This window comes from Delphinus delphis, chromosome 9, assembly GCF_949987515.2.
Source record: "Delphinus delphis chromosome 9, mDelDel1.2, whole genome shotgun sequence".
Classification (NCBI taxonomy): Eukaryota; Metazoa; Chordata; class Mammalia; order Artiodactyla; family Delphinidae; genus Delphinus; species Delphinus delphis.
The window spans coordinates 66,960,942-66,987,413 of NC_082691.1; the positions used below are offsets into that span (position 1 = coordinate 66,960,942).

Consider the following 26,472-nt stretch of genomic DNA (forward strand, 5'->3'; position numbering starts at 1 on the left):
TTTCTGAATTCTCTGCAGTTTGTCTTGCTTTCGGAATTAGAAGAGTTAAAAAGAGTATTCAAATAATGTAGTTAGAAACAATGTGAATAAAAACCATTTCAAGGAAAGCAAGAAGAATTTAAAAATAGGAAGTACAAATAAACAAAATAATAAATGAGAGCTTTTATTCTTAAAGTTTGACCCAAGTGTCTAAAAATGTCTCCTAAGGAAATAATTCTAAATGTGGACAAATAGTTATGCACCATATGTTTGTTGAATCATTTTTGTGATTTATTTTAAAATATTCTTAATTATATGGGAGAACACCTAAGTAAATTACGGTTCAATCACTTATTGCAGTGCTATCCAGCCACTACACATGATTTTTATCAAGGTTTACTTGTGACAAATGGAAATGATAGGAAATTGAACATAAAATTTAATCTCAACTATGTAAAGATCAGAATCCATAGAAAAAGCAATAAAGGAAATATACTAAACAGTAGCGTGTTTGCGAGTGGAGGGTGGGGTCACAGGTATTTTTTTTGTGGTTTCCTGTATGTTTTCTTTGCTTCTTCACAATTTCCTCTCCTCTCCAAAGTTTCCACAATAGGGAAGTATTAAGTTGACTAGCAGAAAGAAAGACTGTTAAAAAGTGTAAATAGAAAGTCCACGAGGTAAAAGTACAAAAACCAAAACCAAACATTGCAGATACGTGTTTAGATCTGGAGAGAGAATTGTTTTTTTTTTTGTTTTTTTTTTTGTGGTACACAGGCCTCTCACTGCTGTGGCCTCTCCCGTTGCGGAGCACAGGCTCCGGACGCGCAGGCTCAGCGGCTCAGCGGCCCAGCCACTCCGTGGCATGTGGGATCCTCCCGGACCGGGGCACGTACCCGCGTCCCCTGCATCTGCAGGCGGACTCTCAACCACTGCGCCACGAGGGAAGCCCAGGAGAATTTTTTTGAGGGCTTTGAAGGATTCAACCTGACAAGTAATTATCCGTTTACCACGTTTGTTCTTGTAATAACTGCCAAGGACTCCATGAGTTCTTTGACCACCTCCCCCTTGGTTTCTCCAGGAGGAAGGAGAAGAACACACGTGAGAACTAAGGCTGGGGGCAGTGAAGCAAACGCGAAGCCCCCATACCCGACAGGGATTACAGTGCAAAACCCACAAAAAGATGCTCATCCAACCAGGGCCCCTGGCTTCCCATACTTCTGCCAGGCTGATGTTTTCACAGAAATCTCTTTTAAGACGGAGGTAATTTTTTCTGACATGTAAACTGAATGAACATGACAAGCTGTTACATAAGGAGCAGTGGAGGACAGAAAGGTCGGACCCTTTGCCCACTGGGGTAGGGACATGCTCTGCCGGGCTCAGGGTGTAACAGAGAAGGACACAGAGACACGAGCCACTACTCTGGGAGGGTCCCTGCCGGACCGGGGAGCTTGGAGGTGGGGCACCCTTGCTAACCAGCAGCCTTAGGCAGTAGACTCACACCCCGCACTAAAAACAGGGCAGTACTATATATACAGTGTTGAGTCACTAGGAAACACTAAAAATAGGACAATGCAAAAGGCTTTTTATAGGAAGAGTATCAATTTTGTTTCCTAGCTATAATGGCCTATAACACAGAGAGTTCCTGTGTTACAGGCCATCCAATTTCCAATTTTCTCTTCTCATCACTTTCTCTCCTGCTGGCAGATGGGCCCGCACATCTGTGCACACACAGATATACGCATACACATGCACACACATCAACTTGTAAATCTATCACGCATCCTCTGCTCAGAAGAAACCACCCTGGGTATTCGAATCGTGCTGTAGCAGTACTCCTGCCACTGGAGAGCCTACAACATCCCCGTGTGTATGCAGAGAAAAGAGGCTGAAAGAATCTACTCCAAAACGGCATCTTCTTTATACTGCCACCAAAGTGAAATCTTCATGTTTAACCACATAATCTCCTAATTTAAAATGATCAAATATCATCCAAATACCCAGGCACAGATCTTTCACGGCCTGTCGTCAAAGGAGCATTTTCTTCACAATCTCCAGTTGTCCACCCCCCTCTCCTCCTCCAGGGCTAATCCGTGCCTGTCCCTTTGTTTGCCCTCCAATTCCCGCACATCCAAACACTTCCCATTCTATAAGGCCCATCTCAAATGTCCCCACCACATGACTTCATCTCTAAAATAGGAAAGATAATGGCTGTGCCTTGTGCCTTGTAGAGATGAAATGAGACCCTGCATGGGAACCCTTTGGCCCAGGTCCCAAGAAGGACTCAAAATGCTGCTGCTGGTGGGGTGCCACTGTGGCTGTTTTGTTACTGATATAAAACCAACGGAAACCCCAGTGGGCCAACCTGAAAATGATAATAGACTCAGCAGGCCAATCAGTTTGATGAACTTTTCAAGAGAAAGGGCAGGAATACTAAGAAAGCAAAGGGTTCACAAATACCCATTACCCTTTTTTAACTACGTTGTCTCCTATCTCAGGAGCTTGTGTCATTTCTCACTGGGAGGTCTGTGGGTTTGCAAGAGTTCACGGAGAGTTCCTCCCGTTTCCCTTTCTCTGCTCTTCGGAATGAACAAGTACAGAAAGTGTGCCGAGATGCCTGTGCCGGGACGGTTCTTATATAACCACGTTATTCTCAAATTGGTTCTGGTCCCTTCCATTGGAAAGGTTTTGACAGCCTTCCTACACCTACAAAATGCCATGCCCAGATTTAGAATCCCACGCCAGGGAGCCAGCTCCTGGTGTATAAATTACTTCCTCCCAGACATAAAACAGGTCTGCGTGGCGTGTTCACACCTCCTCTCCCGAGGTCACATCACACCGAATTCAGAACTATGAGACACATCAACAAATGGTGACCATTTGCAAAAAAGGAAAAAAAAAAAAAGTCTCAGGAAAAAGTATGAGAATAGAAGGCTCGCTAACTTGATGTGGAGCTGTTCAGTGACTGTCCAAGGCAGGGTGGACAGCAAGCAGGCGACAGCATCAAGGGTCTCTGAACTGGCATTTCTTCACCCTCTGGCCTGCACCCCAGTAGAGCCAGCACTGCTCTCAGAGGTGCTTTGATACGATCCTACCAGGGGCAGAAACCACGAGGCCAGGCCAGGACAGCAGAGCCCAACAGGAGGAGGTGCTGGATGTTTACAGCAATCCATCATAGGTACCAGAATCCCATAACTGCTTGTCCTATTTTAGACTCTGATCTGGTTCTGGCTCTAGCACTGTCTAGCCTAAGTCCAAGGTACTCCAAAGGGTTATCCTGGATAGAGTCAGCCAACTGAAAGGTGCTTCCTGCTGTGAACAGCAAAATTAATTTGATTTATATAGTGATTTTGAGCCCTCCCCTCTTTTGAAAATTCACACAGGAGCAGGTGCCTATGAGAACCAGATCCCTAAGGACATGCTTAGGGATGGGCCTGCATGCTAGCTCCTGAGCTGCTACTCAAGGCAGAGGAAAAGGAACCACCTCTTCATTAAAGAGGCTTTTTGAGGATTATAAAACTCCTGCCCTGCCAAGCACTTTTATAAAAATTCTCTGGAATTCATGGACTTTGGGAGGTATCACCCTTCAGAGTAATCTAGCTCCACTTTGAAGCTGCATATTTCTAATCTGTGATCCAGCTGGCTATGGTCAAATGAAGAACTATCCCAGTCAAAATGCAGACCCCATACTCACTGCGGCCACCAGACCCAAATGGTAACATCAATAATTAGAATTTATTAAAATTCTCTCAGTGCCAGGCAGGTTTCTAAGAACTCGACTTCTATTAACTTATTAATCCCCACAACAAAGCTTAGGTAAGAACTATTACTAAACCATTCTTACTAATGCAGATACTGGGATATAGAAAGGTTAGGTAAATTGTCCAAGGTCACACAGCTGAGGAGCAATGGAGCTGGGATGGAAAATCAGGCAGTCTGGTCCCAGAGGCTGTGTTCATAAAAGCTGTGCTATATTAGTCTCAGATGAACTGACCTGTTTATATGTCATAAGCCCACATTCCCTCTGTAACACCCTTGCACCTGCTGGATGGTGCTCCTTTGCTCCAAAGTTCTATGTACAAAGAAAGGATGCCAGGAAAGGGGTACTCTAAGGGGTTAATGACTAACACTGTTTAATAAGTTACCACCCTCTGCCACAGTCTTGTTTTAACGGGGACAACATTCTTGTGGGTTTTAAGCTAAAAGTGTAAGGCAGAAGGTTTCGGCTGGGGAATGGTTCTTCTGAACCTTTTAAAAATTACCCCTTTAGGGCTTCCCTGGTGGCGCAGTGGTTAAGAGTCCGCCTGCCGATGCAGGGGACGCGGGTTCGTGACCCAGTCTGGGCAGATCCCACATGCCATGCCGCGGAGCGGCTGGGCCCGTGAGCCATGGCCGCTGAGCCTGCGCGTCCGGAGCCTGCGCTCCGCAACGGGAGAGGCCACAGCAGTGAGAGGCCCGCGTACCGCAAAAAAATAAAAAATAAAAATTACCCCTTTAAGTACTCCACCTTCTCAGAGCTGCTCTTTACGAAAACATCTTCAGCCTGGAGAGTAATGGATACACATGCCTTTGTTAGGAACGCCCCCTAGTGACTAAAGAACAGATTCAGCACTAACAGGAGATAAACGGACATCAGGCTGGACAACGGGTGCTGAACAGGAAAGGAGGTGGAAAACACAGAGCAGGAGAAACCCATCTCCTCACTAAGTTTTCAATAGTCACCTCAGAAATTCTGCCCAGAATTAAAATTAATTACATTAAAATACAAGAAGAGAATGAAGTTCAAATATTGTCATAGCAATGAATCACAGTTCATTTGTTTTTCAAAGTTTTCCTTTCGAATATTTCCTTTAAAAATATCAAAGCATTTCAAGAGCACAATTATTCATGTGTCCCTTGTAGGCCTGATGTACTTTTCACCGTCTTCACATGGCATCTACAGCAGGTAACTGCTGGCTCTTTGGAGGCTGATTCTGAGATGAGATTATCCCCAGTTCTCACTGCGCCTCCAAGCTCCCTCCCCTGCCGGGGAAGGGGGAAGGGAAGTAACCTGTCACATATGTAAAGCCACCAACTTGAGGCAGCGACAGCACAAGCCCTGATGTAATAGGCAGGCAGCGGAAACGGGCCTACTTGTCACTTCTGTCAGCGACGGAGCACACGTGAGGGCTGCCCCCTGCAAGCAAGCCGGACACACTGTGCCTGTTTGGACGGTCCTTTCCCACTCCAGCCGAACAGCAAAGGAGGGACAGGGAAGAAAAGTCCTGCAAGTGATCTACATGGGACTTCTTGGTATCTCTCTGCATCACTAGCAAGTGAGATGACGCTACCCTGAGATGGAGGCGGCCCTACGAGGCTGCGGATACCAACATGAAGAGCCCGCCGTGCAGGAGCTCTGTCTGGTGACCTGCTCCACTCGGTTCAATGATGGGGAGATAAAGCCCGATATCCAATCTTCCTGGGTTCTGCCAGAGACTTTCCAAAGCTATCTTTTCCTTTTCTTTATGTGCAGCTACAACTTCAACAAAGCTACGGTCCCTGCGCTTAAAACCAAATGTGAAGACAGCACGTGCTATGCTACGTATCGTTTACCGAAAACATCCAAGAAAGACACCGCAGAGCCCTCCCTGGCCATGGTGGTCTTCTCTTCACCTGTAATGAGGAGTCACTGGAAAGACAGGACTCTCAGCTGCCAATCAAGGAAGTGACCAACAGAACTGCCTGCAAGTTTTGGCTTAAACTATGGGAATCCTCAAAGAATGCTCTCCTTGGGTTGCTTTTCCTCTCAGCACCCCCCTTGCTCTTTGTTGAAGTGAGGAAGGGAAAGGCAGAGATAAAAGGAAAAAAATGTCTAAGAGGCTCAAGTACCCCCTACCATCAAGACGGAAGTTTCAGTGATATCTCTGAACATTGAACTCCGGAAGTGGCTACTTAAAAGAAAAAGTTGAAAAGTGAATCTCTAAGTTTCTACTCACCTGAGAAATACATATGAAGAATCAGCTCAAACTTCCCCAAACAGCTTTGTACCACATCCCAGTGATGCTCGTTCATTTTGACTCAATTTACCACTCCTACTCCCTCCAAGTTACTGCTGTCACACATTTTAATTATGTATATTTTTAAGTCCCCAAATACATTATTGTTTCTACAGTGAATATTTATTTGGATATTCTATTTCCGGTGCATTCTTTCCTGCATTTCCATGTTAAGAGAGGAGAAAATATTAGACTGTATAGATTGTTATGCCCCATATAAAAGACTTTCACTACAGCATAAGGAAAAATAATTGGGAATGAGAGTCAGGAGATGTGGGTACTACATAAATGCTCACGTGCCATGAACCGCAGGCCAATCTCGCTTAACAAGGAGGCCAGCTGGGCATCTTAGAATGGTCCTAGCTTCTGCAGGGCCTTGAGGCTAAACAGACCTCCCGAGGAGATCCTAAGGCCCCCTGTCTTGGTCCCACAACTTCACACTCTGCAGGCTGATAAGCAGAGCTGTAATGCAGTTGGGTGTCCCAGTGGCTGGTCCTCCGAGTCTGGGGGGAGGGGGCGGTCTGGCTGGGAGTCGTCAATGGCTATGGTTTTGCACCGTCTAGTGGCTGATTCTGCTCAGGCCTCACTAATAACTGGAATCTCCTGGCTAGTTTACAGCCAGGTGGAGCAAGACTAGAAATGATTAGGACTGGGGTTTTGCTGCATTTTAAGTAGGGAAAGGGGGTTTCTGATCAGAATGGGCCAGAGCACACTGTCAATGAGGCAGAAAACAGATCTAGTTCTGTGGAATAGGTGCATGCAGTATGTGCCTGCAAGTCCACCCAGACCGAACCTAAACATTCAGGGGTCTCAGTAATCCCTCCACCAACGTCCGCAGAAGGTCCCTCGTGGAAGGGATAGCCTGGACCTGGGCGGACTGGCTACTACTTGCCAAAGCTTCCTCACAGAGGGCTCCAGCCCCCCCCCGGGGACCTCCTGAATCCCGTGTGGCTGAAACTTACAGAATTTCAATAAATGACTGAAAAAAATATTAGTTTTTGTCCTTTTGCTTGTATGCCTATTGTTTATGGGTCATATCTTAAACTATTTGAAAGCAGGGTGCTTGGTTAGGAATACTATCCCAATTATTTAATCATTCCTATGGGAAAATGTGATTTTCTTTATTAAAATCTGCTTTAACTTGTGGTTTCCAGGTATGCCTTGTTGCAAAAGGGGGTTGAGGACCACAAAAACTAGGTAAATGTTCAAATTTATTTTCCGTATGTTCTAGATTCTTCCTAATGCTGTCCTTGTACTCCAAGGAACTGAATCACATTCTCAGTGACAAAACCTTTAAGAAAGTCCTGTTAGGAGTGATGCTGAGATATAAGCCAGGTCCACCATAGGCTGAGTTCTCATCTGTGTAGAATGCGTTTAGAATGAAAACTGATGGGAGAACGAAAATTCACCTGATTTCAGGGACGTGGTATTTTGGTACAGCAGCAGTTTCAAGGCAGCTTCTTGAAATAAATGACTCAAGTCACAGTAGGTTACAGTACTCTGCCCCTCCCAGTCCCATTGTCCTGAGCACTGCCCTGCTCTGCAAATGTCTGTTAACCTCTCACACGCCTGTGAGCTAGCGAAGGACAGGCTTTCTCTTCCCCACTTAACACGTACGGGACACGTGGCTAGGAGAGAACTGAGCCTAGGACCGCCTGGGATTCTCTTCCCCATGGCTCATCCCTGCCTGAAAGCTCCTCAGGGACTTAAAGTACATTGATTCTCCTTATTTCCTGTAGTTATGTTCTACGAAGTCACCACAAACCCTGAATTAACGAACACTGAGCCATCGGTCTTGGGGCAACACAGGGTTAGATTCCTTCGAGGCCCTGGTCACAAGACTTTTGTCAACCGATCAATATATAACTTTGTTTTACACGCGTTTCTATTTAAGGACACACTATTTAACACAGACTGTTGACTCATTAACACTGAACTCACAGCAACAGCACTATCACTCATGCATGAACGAAATTTATCTAATGCATATATTTTCTCTTTAAGGCCCACTGCAGCCTCCTACATGTACTTAGGAACCCTGGACAGCACTTGAGCACAATGCTTGGGGGCCATTTTAAACAGCAAAATCACCAACAGAAAGCACAAGGTTTCAGAAAACGCGGCCCCAGCTAGACTACAAAAAGGACGCTCGTTTACACTATGAGCTGAAACAAGAAGGCAGAGAGCCACCTTGTCTGACCTCATGGGCCTGCCCAGCAACTCAAATTTTTTGCCACTCTGCTTGTCTGCAAACGCCTATGAAAGCACCACAATGGCTGATGTGGGGGTTGCAAATAAATGTTAGTGAATAGGTGAGTTTGCGGATATGGAATCCGTGAAGACTGACTGCATATTTCAACCCTTCTGAATTTAAAATTCCCTGTGATCTGTCTCTCGCTTGCAGTTAAACTCTACTTCTCTGTCCCCAGGCAACATAAACACTGGCCACAACAAATTACTTGCAGTTTCCCAAGCACACATTATTCCTTCATCTTTCACTGCTACTTTGAACCATGCAGTTTCTCCCTATCTTCCTGGGACAACTTACAACTCTCACATTCTCCCATCACTGTGTGTCACAGTGTCATGGGACACTGGGCAACATTCCAATAATAATATTAATAGTGGTTGTAACATCATCATAACAGCCTCCAAATTCGTAGTCTGCTTGCTATGACCAGGCACCGTTCTGTATGATTTATAAATATCTACTCACTTAATCCACGCAACAAACCTATTGATAGAATCAACTAACATGCCCCATTTTAAAGACAAGAAAACTGATTCATGACCATGTCAAGTACCTTGTCGGAATCACTCAGCCTGTGAGTGACAGAGTCAGGAGCAGCCCTGGACAAGCTTAATCCCAATGTCACACTCTCCCAGTAGCTGTTGGATTCTAGTAGCATTTAGACTAAGATGCTTTCCTCTGTGATATGGGAACAGGGATGGAGATGGAGATGGAGGAAGAGATATATAAATATGCATCTCATTTCACTCCCTGCCATCTGTATTTAAAAAATATATTGAAATGACACCAAGCACTGCATATGTAATTATGTAGAATTATACTTGTGCAACTATGCATAATCGTCTTCTATCACCTAAGAAGGTAAAAAATCCTTTAAAAATTTGAACATAAATCTGTATTAATCATGTTTTTTTTTCATTTTTTGTACTTTCTGATGCTTTGGTATCTTGGGTCCTTGCTGACATTAGAGGGACTGCCCCTTCGAAGGGTGACCTACTTCCTAGAGATAAGAAGCCTGCCTTTCATATGCAAACCAACCAACCCAGGTCCTATTCCCCAACAACCTCCTTTAGCTGGCTTTTGTACTCTGGGCCACCATCCCCCTGCCCTAATGACCACAGGGCCAGGTACCAGACAACTAGGGGTAGCAGGGAGGTTCCAAAACCCAAGGAGATCATTCAAAGTAGCCAATTCTGAGCCTACTTACCTTCTGTGCCTCGGTTTTCCCGTGGAAATCACAACAAAGGCTGTTGCCTGTGTTTTCCCCTGGCTCCCTCTGCCTCCTGACCAACCCTGGTGCTTCCCTTGTGTCCCTGTGTGATGTGACATGCTCCCTCCTCTTGGGAACTATGAATAACAAACTGTCTTTTCAACAGCAACCATCCCCAGGGACACTGCTGGCCTTACCACACCTGAATACAATAAAACCTACATTTTAAAAGAGTCTTAATTCTGAAATAAAATTTTTCCCGTTACTTTCTTCCACCTTTACATTTTAGCCATCTTTTTCTTTTAAGACAATCTGAAAATGTTAAGGGAAATGTTTATCAAAACGCTTCATATTAAAGTACATTATATTGTTCAGAAGCAGTTTCTTTTTTAAACTGAGCTTATTTTAGCCCCAGTCAAGCTAAAGAAAAAGAAAAGAAAGGAACTCGGAAAAAACCCAGCTTTGTCCAATTTTAACGTCAGCCTTGGTCCAAGAGGGCTCAGAAAAATGAACTACAGACATCTCTTTTTTAATGTTTGTCCAATAGACCGGACAAAGGTAAAATCCACAAATAGAGAAGCTGTCAATTCGACATCAAGACAGCTACATTCTGAAGGGTCTCTGGCCAGGAATTCACCTCCTCAGAGTATGAAAACCGTGCTGCACAGCTTCTGGTCATTATAATCAACAGGGCATATAGTTTGTATACAGGCATTTCCCCCATTTTCAAAATAAAATCATTCTAAACATAGAATCTGCCTGTCACCTTGAGAAGTACACATGCCCCTCCTTAGATGTTCCCATGAGATTAGTATTAACTCAGACAACGCTGACCCCGTCTTCCTACCGGGAAACCTACAAAGGCATGTCCATTTTGCAACTAAGAAACCATTAACTAAGAGATCTCAGAAGAATAAGCAGCTTTGCTTTAAAAGCAAATACTTTTCTGTGTTAGGACTAAACATAGAAGCCATATAGCCACTTCAGACTGAGATTTTAGAATGATTTCACCAGAAAAATCTGCTCCGTTGGGATGCTGTGCTGGGAAGAAATGTGAGGCCCATGTGCCTTCTCAAAGGTGTTGTGCTTTATTATCCTGTAACAAACTGTTCTTCTTGCCTTGTTGGAGCAATGGCCCCTCTACTTTGGAAAACTTGAAAAGCTGACTATGATTTCCTTGCTCTCCAAAAAGCAACGAAGGGAAATGCCGTCTGCTGGGTGCATCCGCTGTGCCCGGCACAGTGCCAGCTGCTCACAGATGGTCTCACAGGGCCCTGAAACAGCCGCAAAGTAGAAGAGCGCCTGCCCAGTTTCACACTGAGGAAGCTGACACCCAAATAGGTTAAATAACTGCCCCACTGGCCAGTTATTAATAAATGGCTTATTTTTAGTAAATGGCTTGGAAGTAGGCTGGAGGGCATTAAAATCTAGGCCCGCTCAACTCCAAAAAGTTGTCACTTAACACTTCCTGGGCACGGCCTACTCTGGAGACATGAAATGAGAAACAGCAATCTCATATGAATTGAACTTTCCTTCAAGGAGATCCAGAAGGTTATCCAAATCTCAAACTGCTTCTGAAGGAGGTAACAGGAAGGAGGTCAGTAAGGAGTTAACGGGCAAGATTATTCCTCCTTCGGAAGCACAGAGAGAATCTTGCACCAGGGCAGCTTCCAGCATCCAGAGCTTTCGTGGCCAGACACTTGAGGTCCTCAAGCAGCTTTCAGCGCTTTGCACAATGGCCTCTAGGTGGCACAATGAACATGTGTTTCCATCACTGCAGCTGGTCTCTTTCTGGTGACCGAGGGTTAGTCAAAAGTGAAAATCACTGCTTGCGAAAGCAGCTGCATCATTTCTAGCATTAGAAATCATTACTGACTAGTCTTTCCAATTTCTCCATCCTCTGATACAAGATCGTGGCCTGGAGGAAGTTTCAGAGAAAGGACTAAATTGAAAACTCAAAAAAGAACAGGGGAAAAATTAAGGACATCGACACTCTCCTTTGGTTATTTTCTGTTCAAGGCCTTTGCTTTTTCTAAAACGACTTTTCAAGTCCTTGGAGTGGAGGCCACATAAGTACTAAAGGCCTTAAAACCACATCAAATTAACTTTCAGCTTAAAAATGCATTGTTTTTAATAAAGTACTCATGAAGCAGAACACTCATCTGACACTGAAAACTAAGACAGTAGGATATACCCTAATAGCAAACTGTGGAAGGAATTAACAATCATGTTAAGACAGATGGAGCTCCATTGAGAGAAATCACTCAATTTGGCTCATGGGATATCCCAGCGATTTCACACAGAAGCAGAGCATGAAAATAAAAGGAGGTAATTCATACCTCCCACCCCCATTGTGTATATCCTTCCTAGGGACCTGTAATAACCCGAGAACCTGGGATAATCTGAGTCCCACCAAGTGGTCTTTCCCCAACTTCCCTCTCTCCTCCATCCCTCATACACATGCCCAGGAAAAGAAGTAATACTGTCCATTCTGAGATCCAACTGCCCCCAACAAAAACCACTAGGACCTGGGGTAAAGACACTTCAAGTCCAGGGATCAGTACTCATAAAGAGATCATTTTGCATTTTCTACATAGTTCAAATGCACTAGAACTCCAAGTAAAATGGATCCAAGTAAAATCCAAGTAAAACTGAAGTGGCAGTAACTCAGGTGTACCCTACAACCAGGCTCTCCACCAGGACAGAATATCAGGATCAAGGGGAAGCATTTTGAAATGTACACACCTTGGTCTCTTCCCTGGCCATTTTGATATGACTTGAGGGTAAGAGAGATTTTTTGCTAAAAACTTTTTGCTAAAATTTAGAAAAATACGTTCAGCTAAAAGGTCAAATGGAATGTCCAAGCCAAAATTTGGGATATGACAGTATAAAAATGATGTCATAATACCTCTGTCAAGCAAGTTGCAAAGCTAAATACAATGCTTCACAAGTATTCTTATTAGAAAAGACATGTTAAGACTACCAGTATAAAAGGAATAACATCAAATTACTAGGTTGCTTTTTTTTAGTTTAAGAAACATAGGAGAGGTTTATAAAACAGTTACTCTGATCCGCCGTTGGTTAAAGTGGAAATTACTCAATGTTTGTAGAAAGCAAATTGATGATGTTAAAAGCTGTAAAAATATATACCATAGAAATGCCAGTTCCACAGATTTACCCTAATAACATGATCATGGATGTACATAAATACTGGGTGGCAAAGATGTTAATTATGGACTTCTTGGTAATTTCAAAACACTGCAACACTCAGTAAAAGAGCTTGGTTAAATAAACTGTAGTACATCCAAATAATAAAAACTCTTCAGTAATGAAAAACAACCCAAGTACCTGATGTGGAAACATTTTCAAAGACAATTCCCATGAAAGACAAGGTTTCCCAAATAACAATAAGGCATGGATACCAATGTGTATAAATAAATATTAATATGTGTGTATGTGTGTGTGTGTGTGAATTCAAGAAAAGAGTATTTGCAGTTATAAAATAATGCCTGGGTTGGAGGAACCAAGATGGCAGAGTAGAAGGAACTGCTCTCACTCCCTCTTACAAGAACACCAGACTCACAACTAGCTGCTGGACAATCATTGACAGGAAGACACTGGAGCTCACCAAAAAAGATACCCCACATCCAAAGACAAAAAGAAGCCACAGTGAGATGGTAGGAGGGGTGCAATCACAGTAAAATAAAATCCCATAACTGCTGGGTGGGTGACTCACAGACTGGAGAACACTTACACCACAGAAGTCCACCCACTGGAGTGAAGGTTCTGAGCCCCACGTAAGGCTTCCCAACCAGGGGGTCTGGCAACGGGAGGAGGAATTCCTAGAGAATCAGACTTTGAAGGCTAGTGGGAATTGATTGCAGGACTTCAACAGGACTGGGGGAAACAGAGACTCCACTCTTAGAGGGCACACACAAAGTAGTGTGCGCATCGGGATCCAGGGGAAGGAGCAGTGACCCCAGGGGAGACTGAACCAGACCTACCTGCTAGTGTTGGAGGGTCTCCTGCAGAGGCGGGGGGTGGCTGTGGCTCACCCTGGGGACAAGGACATGGGCAGCAGAAGTTCTGGGAATTACTCCTTGGAATGAGCCCTCCCAGAGTCTGTCATTAGCCCCACCAAAGAGCCCAGGTAGGCTCCAGTGTTGGGTTGCCTCAGGCCAAACAACCAACAGGGAGGGAACCCAGCCCCAACCATCAACAGTCAAGTGGATTAAAGTTTTACTGAGCTCTGCCCACCAGAGCAACAGTCAGCTCCACCAGTCCCTCCCATCAAGCCTCTTAGATAGCATCATCCACCAGAGGGCAAACAGCAGAAGCAAGAAGAACTACAATCCTGCAGCCTGTGGAAGAAAAACCACATTCACAGAAAGATGGATGAGATGAAAAGGCAGAGGGCTATGTACCAGATGAAGAAACAAGATAAAACCCCAGAAAAACAAGTAAATGAAGTGGAGATAGGCAACCTTCCAGAAAAAGAATTCAGAAAAATGATAGTGAAGATGATCCAGGACCTCGGAAAAAGAATGGAGGCAAAGATCGAGAAGATGCAAGAAATGTTTAACAAAGACCTAGAAGAATTAAAGGACAAACAGAGATGAACAATACAATAACTGAAATGAAAACTACACTAGAAGGAATCAATAGCAAAATAACTGAGGCAGAAGAACGGATAAGTGACCTGGAAGACAGAATGGTGGAATTCACTGCTGTGGAACAGACTAAAGAAAAAAGAATGAAAAGAAATGAAGACAGCCTAAGAGACCTCTGAGACAACATTAAACACAACAATATTCGCCTTATAGGGGTACCAGAAGGAGAAGAGAGAAAGGACCTGAGAAAATATTTGAAGAGATTATAGTCAAAAACTTCCGTAACATGGGAAAGGAAATAGCCACCCAAGTCCAGGAAGCGCAGAGAGTCCCATACAGGATAAACCCAAGGAGAAACATGCCGAGACACATAGTAATCAAATTGGCAAAAATTAAAGACAAAGAAAAATTATTGAAAGTAGCAAGGGAACCGTATGCTAACACATATATATGGAATTTAAGAAAAAAAAATGTCATGAAGAACCTAGGGGTAAGACAGGAATAAAAGCACAGACCTACTAGAGAATGGACTTGAGGATATGGGGAGGGGGAAGGGTAAGGTGTGACAAAGCAAGAGAGAGGCATGGACATATATGCATATATACACTATCTACTACTAAGGTAGATAGCTAGTGGGAAGCAGCCACATAGCACAGGGAGATCAGCTCCGTGCTTTGTGACCACCTAGAGGGGTGGGATAGGGAGGGTGGGAGGGAGGGAGATGCAAGAGGAAAGAGATATGGGAACATATGTATATGTATAACTGATTCATTTTGTTGTAAAGCAGAAACTAACACACCATTGTAAAGCAATTATACTCCAATAAAGAAGTTAAAAAAAAAAAAAGTAGCCAGGGAAAAACGACAAATAACATACAAGGGAACTCCCATAAGGTTAACAGCTGATTTCTCAGCAGAAACTCTACAAGCCAGAAGGGAGTGGCATGATATACTTAAAGTGATGAAAGGGAAGAACGTACAACCAAGATTACTCTGCCTGGCAAGGATCTCATTCAGATTCGATGGAGAAATCAAAAGCCTTACAAACAAGCAAAAGCTAAGAGAATTCAGCACCACCAAATCAGCTCTACAACAAATGCTAAAGGAACTTCTCTAAGTGGGAAACACAAGAGAAGAACAGGACCTACAGAAACAAACCCAAAACAATTAAGAAAATGGTCATAGGAACATACATATCAATAATTACCTTAAACATAAATGGACTAAATGCTCCAACCAAAAGACACAGGCTTGCTGAATGGATACAAAAACAAGACTCATATATATGCTGTCTACAAGAGACCCACTTCAGACCTAGGGACACATACAGACTGAAAGTGAGGGGATGGAAAAAGATTCTATGCAAATGGAAATCAAAAGAAAGCTGGTGTAGCTATACTCATATCAGATAAAATAGACTTTAAAATAAAGAATGTTACAAGAGACAAGGAAGGACACTACACAATGATCAAGGAATCAATCCAAGAAGAAGATATAACGATTATAAATATATATGCACCCAACATAGGAGTACCTCAATACATAGGCAACTGCTAACAGCTATAAAAGAGGAAATCAACAGTAACACAGTAATAGTGGGGGACTTTACACCACTTTACATCACTTACACCAATGGACAGATCATCCAAAATGAAAATAAATAAGGAAACACAAGCTTTAAATGACACAATAGACCAGATAGATTTAATTGATATTTATGGGGCATTCCATCCAAAAGCAGCAGATTACACTTTCTTCTCAAGTGCACAGGGAACATTCTCCAGGATAGATCATATCTTGGATCACAAATCAAGCCTCAGTAAATTTAAGAAAATTGAAATCAAATCGAGCGTCTCTTCTGACCACAATGCTCTGAGATTAGAAATGAATTACAGGGGAAAAAACGTAAAAAACACAAACATATGGAGGCTAAACAATATGTTACTAAATAACCAAGAGATCACTGAAGAAATCAAAGAGGAAATCAAAAAATACCTAGAGAGAAATGACAATGAAAACACGACAATCCAAAACCTACGGGACGCAGCAAAAGCAGTTCTAAGAGGGAAGTTTATAGCTATAAAAGCCTACCTCAGGAAACAAAAAAAATCTCAAGTAAACAATCTAACCTTACACCTAAAGGAACTAGAGAACGAAGAACAAACAAAACCCAAAGTTAGCAGAAGGAAAGAAATCATAAAGATCAGAGCAGAAATAAATGAAATAGAAACAAAGAAAACAACAGCAAAGATCAATAAAACTAAAAGCAGGTTCTTTGAGAAGATAAACAAAATTGATAAACCTTTAGCCAGACTCATCAAGAAAAAGAGGGAGAGGACTCAAATCAATAAAATGAGAAATGAAAAAGGAGAAGTTACAACAGACACCACAGAGATACAAAGCATCCTAAGAGACTACTACAAGCAACTCTATGCCAATAAAATGGCCAACCTGGAAGAAATGGACAAATTCTTAGAAAGATATAACCTTCCAACACTGAACCAGGAAGAAACAGAAAAAATGAACAGACCAATCACAAGTAATGAAACTGAAACTGCGATTTAAAATCTTCCAACAAACAAAAGCCCAGGACCAGATGGCTTCACAGGTGAATTCTATCAAACATTTAGAGAAGAGCTAACACCCATCCTTCTCAAACTCTTCCAAAAAATAACAGAGGAAGGAACACTCCCAAACTCATTCTATGAGGCAACCATCACCCTGATACCAAAACCAGACAAAGATACTACGAAAAAAGAAAATTACAGACAAATATCACTGATGAATATAGATGTAAAAGTCCTCAACAAAATACTAGCAAACAGAATCCAACAACACATTAAAAGGATCAAACACCATGATCAAGTGGGATTTATCTCAGGGATGCAAGGATTCTTCAATACATGCAAATCAATGCATGTGATACACCATATTAACAAACAGAAGAATAAAAACCATATGATCATCTCAGCAGATGCAGAAAAAGCTTTTGACAAAATTCAACACCCGTTTATGATAAAAACTCTCCAGAAAGTGGGCATACAGGGAACCTACCTCAACATAATAAAGGCCATATACGACAAACCCACAGCAAACAGCATTCTCAATGGTGAAAAACTGAAAGCATTTCCTCTAAGATCAGGAACAAGACAAGGATGTCCACTCTCACCACTATTATTCAACATAGTTTTGGAAGTCCTAGCCACGGGAATCAGAGAAGAGAAAGAAAAAAAGGAATACAAATTGGAAAAGAAAAAGTAAAATTGTCACTGTTTGCAGATGACAGGATACTATACATAGAGAATCCTAAAAATGCCACCAGAAAACTGCTAGTGCTAATCAATGAGTTTGGTAAAGTTGTAGGATACAAAATTAATGCACAGAAATCTCTTGCATTCCTGTACACTAATGATGAAAAATCTGAAAGAGAAATTATTGAAACACTCCCATTTACCATTGCAACAAAAAGAATAAAATACCTAGGAATAAACGTACCTAGGGAGACAGAAGACCTGTATGCAGAAAACTATTAAGACACTGATGAAAGATATTAAAGATGATACCAACAGATGGAGAAATATACCATGTTCTTGGACTGGAAGAATCAATATTGTGAAAATGACTATACTACCCAAAGCAATCTACAGATTCAATGCAATTCCTATCAAATTACCAATGGCATTTTTTACGGAACTAGATCAAATCATCTTAAAATTTGTATGGAGACACAAAAGACCCCGAATAGCCAAAGCAGTCTTGAGGGAAAAAAACGGAGCTGGACGAATCAGACTCCCTGACTTCAGACTATACTACAAAGCTACAGTAATCAAGACAATATGGTACTGGCACAAAAACAGAAATATAGATCAATGAAACATGATAGAAAGCCCAGAGATAAACCCACGCACCTATGGTCAACTAATCTATGACAAAGGAGGCAAGGATATACAATGGAGAAAAGACAGTCTCTTCAATAAATGGTGCTAGGAAAACTGGACAGCTACATGTAAAAGAATGAAATTAGAACACTCCCTAACACCATACACAAAAATAAACTCAAAATGGATTTGAGACCTAAATGTAAGACCAGACACTATAAAACCCTTAGAGGAAAACATAGGAAGAACACTCTTTGACATAAATCACAGGAAGATCTTTTTTGATCCATCTCCTAGAGTAATGGAAATAAAAACAAAAATAAACAAATGGGACCTAATGAAACCAAAGCTTTTGCACAGCAAAGGAAACCATAAACAAGATGAAAAAACAACCCTCAGAATGGGAGAAAATATTTGCCAACAAATCAACGGACAAAGGATTAATATCCAAAATATATAAACAGCTCATGCAGCTCAATATTAAAGAAAGAAACAACCCAATCCAAAAATAGGCAGAAGACCTAAATAGACATTTCTCTAAAGAAAACATACAGATGGCCAAAAAGCACATGAAAAGCTGCTCAACGTCACTAATTATTAGAGAAACTGAAATCAAAACTACAATGATGTATCACCTCACACCAGTTACAATGGGCATCATCAGAAAATCTACAAACAACAAATGCTGGAGAGGGTGTTGAGAAACCGGAACTGTCTTGCACTGTTGGTGGGAATGTAAATTGGTACAGCCACTATGGAGAACAGTATGGAGGTTCCTTAAAAAATTAAAAATGGAATTACCATATGACCCAGCAACCCCACTACTGGGCATATACCCAGAGAAAACCATAATTCAAAAAGACACATGCACCCCAATGTTTACTACAGCACTATTTACAATAGCCAGGTCATGGAAGCAACCTAAATGCCCATCGACAGAGGAATGGATAAAGAAGATGTGGCACATATATACAATGGAATATTACTCAGCCATAAAAAGGATTGAAATTGGGTCATTTGTAGAGACGTGGATGGATCTAGAGATTGTCATACAGAGTGAAGTAAGTCAGAAAAAGAAAAACAAATATCATATATTAACACATGCATGTGGAACCTAGAAAAATGGTACAGATGAACCGGTTTGCAGGGTAGAAGTTGAGACACAGATGTAGAGAACAGATGTGTGGACACCGAGGGGGGAAAACCGCAGTGGTATGGGGATGGTGGTGTGCTGAATTGGGCGATTGGGATTGACATGTGTACACTGATATGTATAAAATTGATGACTAGTAAGAACTTGCAGTATAAAAAGACAAACAAAGAAACAAACAAAAACAACTAATACTAAACTTTCTTTGGGTTATTTGTATGGAAATATGTTAATATAAATGTTTCAGACATTACATGAAATTTCTAAAAATCTTATATGTTCTGGTATAATGTTATAAGTCATAATTCTAGTCATTACTTTAAAATGTATATCTCAGAAATAACTAAATTTCCTTGTCAATTGCATTATTATGAACTTTCATGAAATCTTTAACCGTGGTCATTTTTAAGTCTTTTGTCATTTACAGACAGTTCTGGGTGTGCTCTGATCCTTTTGCAAAAATGTTGCTATAAAAGCTTTTCATCTTCAAGGAATTCATGGAAAAGACTCTGACAAGTACAGGTTTCTGGTAACGGACTGTGCTGTTGAGCTGAATGAACAAGCATTTTCAGAACTCTAATGGAAAACTGATGAACTCATAAAAGTGCTAACAAAAGATCAAGATAAAAAAAATCACATGGGACTGAGTGAACTGATGAGAATGATTATAATTTTTGTGACCTTCTGTTTGAATAAAAAAAAAATCCCACAAGGACTCAGAGGCAAAAAACATACAAATCAATTTTCACTGCAAAGGAGCTGTTACAGTGGAGGATTAGTGGACTTAATGTCAATATTATGACAATAGTATGAGTGTGTTTCGTGTTTGGTAATTGCAATCATTCTTGCTTTTGTTGTGGTCATCCACTTACAATGCTTGGTGTCAGTTTATTTATCTCTTGTAAAAATAAAATACAATGTGTGTGTGTGAAAAACTAAAAAAATAATGCCTGGTGATTTCTAATCACTGAAGCCAGAAATCTCATTTATGATGCTTATGAAGGAGGTAAACAAGAAACCCAAATTCACACCTTCAGAATTTGAGATTAATTAGCCAAAGGTCATATAGAAATATGACGGTGATAAAAGCAAGAATAGACCAGAAGTAGAAACAAAAACAACAGTTTATATTCAGGACAAGCTGTGTTCTGATTTGCAAACTGAAAGAAAGAAAATCTAGGAGATATCCGTAGCAAGACAAAACTTTTAGGAAAATACAAATTGCATAAATCAGATCGTGATTAAATTTCAGGAGACTCAATTTGATTTTGATACGAAGTCGATGTATGTGAATAATCCAATCACTAGCCCAGTAATAAGATCCATCCCACAGCTGCCATCACCCATTTAATTCAAATAGAACCTTAAGCCTCTTGTGAAGTAGATTTAATGAAGTCTAGATGCTTTCCGAGCTAACTACTCTTGGTTACACTTAATCAGAACTGAATAAACAAACTCAGTATTAGTCACACTTGTGCAAGTTATTCCATTTCACTGCAGCCAGAAGAGATTTTCATGTGATCTTGTTTAAACCAGCTAAACATCTGGAAAATGTGGAAACTATTCTGTAAGGCACAAGAGGACCACACGCTTGGAGGAGACATCAGTTATGTGGCTGAGGTCAGGCCCCGGGATGCTGGAAGGAGAGCTTACTGGAGATGTCTTACTTACAATGAAGCCAAGTTTTTTATAATCCCGGGTGTACATGGACTTGCGCTTCTCCATGCTGCCGCTGCTGTTATTTGGTTCAGACTCTGCATCAAAAGCAATTCTTCGAAGTTCAAATATGATGTCCCGCTGAGCCTGAAGGGGTTAGGGAGAAAAAATGGGAGGGGGAGAGAGAGCTGCCTTCACTGTGTGACATTACATTTACTCCCTCATTCCCCAGGGTCTAAATGAATCACTGCATACAGGCGAAAGAAAAACCGATAAAAGGCAACCAATGTCCTAAGTTACAGCTCTGTATACTTCTTTTCCTCCTGCCACTCTCCCTGCTGGTCAGCCCTGGCTTTACTCCACAATTACCCTCACAGCAAAACCACTTGGAGTACTGATATCAATTACCTCGTGAAGTTCTAAATAAGAGCCCCAAATATGATGGAAGGCTTGTGATTGGAAAAAAAAAAAAAAATTAGAGGACCTGGGAGTCCTGTACTGTCAGAAATAAAGCAAGAGGCCCGTAAGGTTTATGAACAATATGTAAGTGACAAGGGATCCCTAACTCCACTGAAAAGTGACTTCATAGAAACAAACCTTAAAAATGGTTAAAACGGTAAATTTTCTGTGAGGCATATTTAACCACAATAAGAAAAAATGTATCTTTTAGATAAAAGGAGGCAATTTCCAAGCAGGGAGGGCTGTTTCACCCTAAGACACATTGCCTTTCGTACTAGAAGTAGTAAGACAGTCGCATCTCTCTGGGGTGATCGCACTTGATCTTGCCAAAAGCGTGGGGCATGTTAGGCAGCTGCTCGAAGCCTCTCCATCATTCCTAATCTCATGGCCTCACGCCATGAATGAAGTGCTGCGGTGGTTACACAGTTTGCATGTGCATCCACATCTGCTAGAGATCAGACCCTCACGTGCCAGTAATGAGTGTTTTCCTTTCCAAAGCTGCAGCGCTATTTAAGTTGAAAATGTGCTACAGCAGGGCTCCCAGCTGTTTCCTCTCACTCCGTCCTCACACAGTAAAGTTCCCCCAAAGCGTTTTGGATCGAGACTTAATTTTTCATGCACAACAACCAGAGACCTAGAGAGAATTATAGCAAAGAGACAACTGACAAAGATGTAAGCCCAGAAATCAGATGTAACCTGGGACCTCCACCCGTGGCACTGATCACTGGAGAATGGAAATTACTCCTTCAGCCTGCAGAATCAATCTCACACAGAGCTACCAAGTGGCTAGGTGTTCTGGGAACCTGACTCCAAAGCTATCACCATTGAAGGTATTGGGGCCAAGGGCCAATGTTTGCAGCCATGTGACGTCAAGCTTTCTTATCCAATAAAGAAAGAATATGCATGTGTTTGATGCATAATGAAATAATTCATTTATTTTATTCTCTGATCTTAGATTCACCTAAATTTTAAATCCATTCCCCTAAGTCCTGAGATGATAATAAAATAATATTATCATCATCTAAAACCTCCTGGTTTCCAAGTAGCCCAAGGAAAGACTTTTAATGACACTCTTTCCCTCATGTGCTTTTACCGTTGTCTAACGAGCACTCACCTGGTCCTGGGGGTCCATCTTAGTCATCATCCTGTCTTCCAAAAGGTTAAAGGTTAGCACCTGCAGCACGTACAGCTGGTGTGCCATTTCATTGTTGATGGCCCGCTGAGCTCGGATGACATGCTAGGGAGATGGTTTACAAGTGAAATTTTTTTAAACAAAGGAAGAAAGAAAAAGCAAATAACCTAAGTTACCCCCCTGGTCATGATGCCAAGCAGAACCTCAGAAGTCCTTATCTGGAAGCATGGGGGATGTAAGTGGGTGGAACCACCCTTCAGGAGAAAGATGAGCACACAGGTGACCCTGGAGCATTCCTTTACATCTCAGGGCCCAGTAAGGTTCCTGATCTTTAGGCCAGAAGTGGAGAAAAGACCTACTGTGTGCAGTGAAGAGTGGAGGTGGGGAAGGCAGTGGAAATTCTGTGGTGATTACATCCATATAAACCAAGAGAAGGTGTGCCTGAAATGAAAGCACCTTGAGAAGGACTGTGGATTTCTACAACAGAAGCATCCCTTGCCTGCAGTAGAGAAATGAACGGTGCATACGTATTGTAAGCAATTTTGCCATCATCTTAACCCTGCCACTGTCCCTGACAAGTGATCCCACTTCTCAACAGGGAAAAGTTTTAGAAGCATCACACAAAAGCGAAGTAACTATCAGGTTTGTAGTTAATTCACCGTGGAAACTGTACAGTAACTACTGTCACCACAATGCAGTGAGTCAATTCATATATATTACTTTTTACTCACCTGTTAACAATGAATTCTTTTTTTTTTTTTTTTTTGCGCTACGTGGGCCTCTCAACATTGTGGCCTCTCCCGTTGCGGAGCACAGGCTCCGGACGCGCAGGCTCAGCGGCCATGGCTCACGGGCCCAGACACTCCGCAGCATGTGGGATCTTCCCGGACTGGGGCACGAACCCGTGTCCCCTGCATTGGCAGGCGGACTCCCAACCACTGCGTCACCAGGGAAGCCCAACAATGAATTCTTTTTAAAAAAAATGACCCTTCCCCTTTGAAACAGAACCAGAATGGAACAAATATAAAAGGAGTGGCAGGAGACAGATATGGGGGCCTTCGCCCACACCAGGGCTGGGTTTGAAACGGGAGGCCGCATTTGGGTCTAATATACATCCAATTTGTCAGAGACCACTGTTGTGCCTTAAAACTGCCAACCAACCAGTCAAAGTGGTGAAACACCCGTTCAAATGAGTTATTTTGAACGTGCCAGACCCAACCACATCTTGCTGTCTCAAAGAACTTTCTCTGGGTGCCCCCCAACCTGACGTGCACCTGGACTCCTCAGCCAGCTCTGAGCACCATATCGAAATAAGCAATTGAAGAAGGAGGGATGGCGTGAAGAATGAGGAATAGAAGGAAGTGGCTGAACCAAAATTATGGAGGTTGGAGGGTGGGACGCCAGGCAATGGGATGGGGGGAGAATCAAACCTCATATCTTCCCATCTTCCCAATAGAATGTTAATTCATAGTATATGTTGAGTACCCAAAGTGTATGGGTACTAGAGCATATGGGTATCTATTTTATTAGCAACTCAAAAGTATCTGCACTCCAAGTTACTGCCAGAGAATACCAACCTTGAACTTCTAGCCATCAAAATCTCATATAAAAAGTCCCATTGAAACAAACTGATCTTTGAGACATGATGGCCACAGTCATTCCACCCACCCCATCTCTGGGTAATCTAACTCCAACTGCCTTACCAAGGTGATACCAACAACAGGCTAAGACCTTAATTCCAAGTTTCTACTCCTTTATCTCCCCATTCTCCTCCCCTGCACAAACACCTTCACTGAACTATGCTTTAAACTCACTGCTTCAGGGGGCTTCCCTGGTGACGTAGTGGTTAAGAATCTGCCTACCAATGCAGGGGACATGGCTTCGAGCCCTCGTCTGGGAAGATCCCACATGCCGCAGAACAACTAAACCCATGCACCACAACTACTGAGCCTGTGCTCTAGAGCCCGCAAGCCACAACTACTGAGCCCGCGTGCTGCAACTACTGAAGCCCACATGCCTAGAGCCTGTGCTCCACAACAAGAGAAGCCACGGCAATGAGAAGCCCACGCACCGCAACAAAGACCCCAATGCAGCCAAAAATAAATAAATAAAATCACTGCTTCCACCTTTATTGAGAGCCAGTATAAAAAATAACCGTATTATGAATCCCTCTGTGATTTCTAAAAAGCCACTCTTGGACCAAGAATCTATTAGAATGTTCTAACAATACCCATTTCAGATTCCAGTTCCAGGGGGCAAAATATGTCATCCCCCGAAGAACTGGGGTACCTCTTTTATCAAACAGTGAAAATTACACTCATATGGTTTCTCTTTATCCTTAACAGCCAGGAAGTTTAACATGAAACTTGATGACAAATTGTGGTCATTATTATTGGCTTTGGGTTCTAGAATATTTATTTTCTTTGCCCTCATAAGGTTTTTAATTTTTAAAGGCCTCATTGTATTGGAATGTGTGTATGTGTGTGTGTGTAACTATAAGCTTGCAGAACTTCTTTTCAGAATTACACGAGCACTTTTTTTTTTTTTTTTTTCTTGGTAAGCAGAAGAATCAATCACACATGCTTCTTTCAGCCTTTGGTTAGAAGTCAAGTAGCAGATAAGGCCTCAGGAAATCTTGCTATTTGATTTATTTCTAAACATTCACAACATAACATATAGAGCTTCTTTTCCACTGAGGTTTCAGGGCTTTTTCGCATCACAGTTAATGAGTGGGTTTCATGTCTGTCTTTCTTGCCTTTCTCTAGGAAAGGGGCCCGGGAAAATGATGGTCGAAATTTCAGGACTTCTCTCAGAGTCTGATATGTTTCCAGCTAGTTTCCTCACTAAAAACAGTATAAGCTCATACTGGTGGAATTTTTAAAGTCAGACTGCCCCTGATTTCCTTAAACGCAAAGCTAAAGCTTCAGTGAGTATAATAAACCTGCCCCACCGGAGAGAGATTTCCAACCCTTCCTGCCGGAATGCGTTTCTCTCTAGAGCAGTTCCAGAGACGCTCTCCCTCCAATCATGAGGCCATTCCTGTGGGAGAGCTTTGTTTATTCCATTTCCAAAAGCACACTTTTTCCTCCTTTCTAGTTACTACTGCTTCACCACAGAAGCAAGTCACAAAACCAAGCCAAAAGAGGAGATGAATAAATACACCAGACCATTCCTTCCCAACAAGGTGGTCACAGCACATAGGTACTCACTGTTAAGATGATGGAACGCAGTTGCTTCTGAGCCAAAATATTCGCCATCTCCTGTGGAAGAAAAACACACGGCCAGGAAAGCTTTGGTTAGAAAGATACATTTCCACATAGCCCCAGATGACTCTATCCTGGGGCGTGCTTCAAAACTGGATATCAGCAGTATTTCTTAACAAAGAAAGGACTCAAGTGGATAGTAGTATTGGAATTACTTTTTGAATGTTGTTTAGATAACAAAGCAGTAGCCAACAGCAAAGGAAGGAAATCTGGCACCTGCAAATTTCTTTTCTTTGTTTTCTTGGGAATTTCCTCCTTCCAGGAAAAGGTAAGTGCTGAATAAAAATCAAACACTCCAAATGAAAGCGATGGCTCCCCACTGGAATGGCTCATCAGATTTTATTAGACTGTATATGTGCAGAGTTTTTACTACAAGGCAACATAACACCTGCACAGAGGAGATTTCAATACTAGAGAGCCATCACTTTAAAGGTCTAAGACTTCTAAAAGCCATTTCATCTTAATCTGTGCAAAACCAAAGAGTGAGTAGTACATACCCCAGGCCTTAATAGTCTATGCAAATGAACTGAGTGAAGTTTTAGCAAAGGACAAACATCTGGGCAGATGCAAAGCCCTAGGGGCCGCACTCAGCATTCCTGGGCCTCAACTCTGCAGGCTGTGCTTTGTGCTTTGGCCTGCCTGACTGGCATAGAGGATTTGCAGGTGATTTTATTAAATGAAATGATTCACAGATGCCCTTTCTGAATATTGTCAAACAGGTACTAAGGGGAAATGAAATAGTGGAACACAGTCTTGGTACAAACATCCCAAAGGAAAAATACTGCTCATATTCAGGAAGTCACTTGAATGTTGTTTTCTGGTGGTGGTGGTGGGGGGGTATTTTTAGTGTCAC

General features: G+C 42.1%; 1 protein-coding gene across 3 annotated transcripts in view; it reads right to left on the bottom strand.

The window, feature by feature from the left end:
- The window catches only part of ELMO1 (engulfment and cell motility 1), a 547,030-nt gene that overhangs the window by 315,276 nt on the left and 205,282 nt on the right, over positions 1-26,472 (bottom strand). For all 3 annotated transcript variants that reach the window (XM_060020724.1, XM_060020723.1, XM_060020725.1), the window contains 3 exons: positions 25,566-25,616; positions 22,339-22,461; positions 20,781-20,912 (listed from right to left, as the gene is read on the bottom strand). In XM_060020724.1, the coding sequence (XP_059876707.1) occupies positions 20,781-20,912; positions 22,339-22,461; positions 25,566-25,616 (306 nt within the window). The remainder of the gene's footprint in view (positions 1-20,780; positions 20,913-22,338; positions 22,462-25,565; positions 25,617-26,472) is intronic.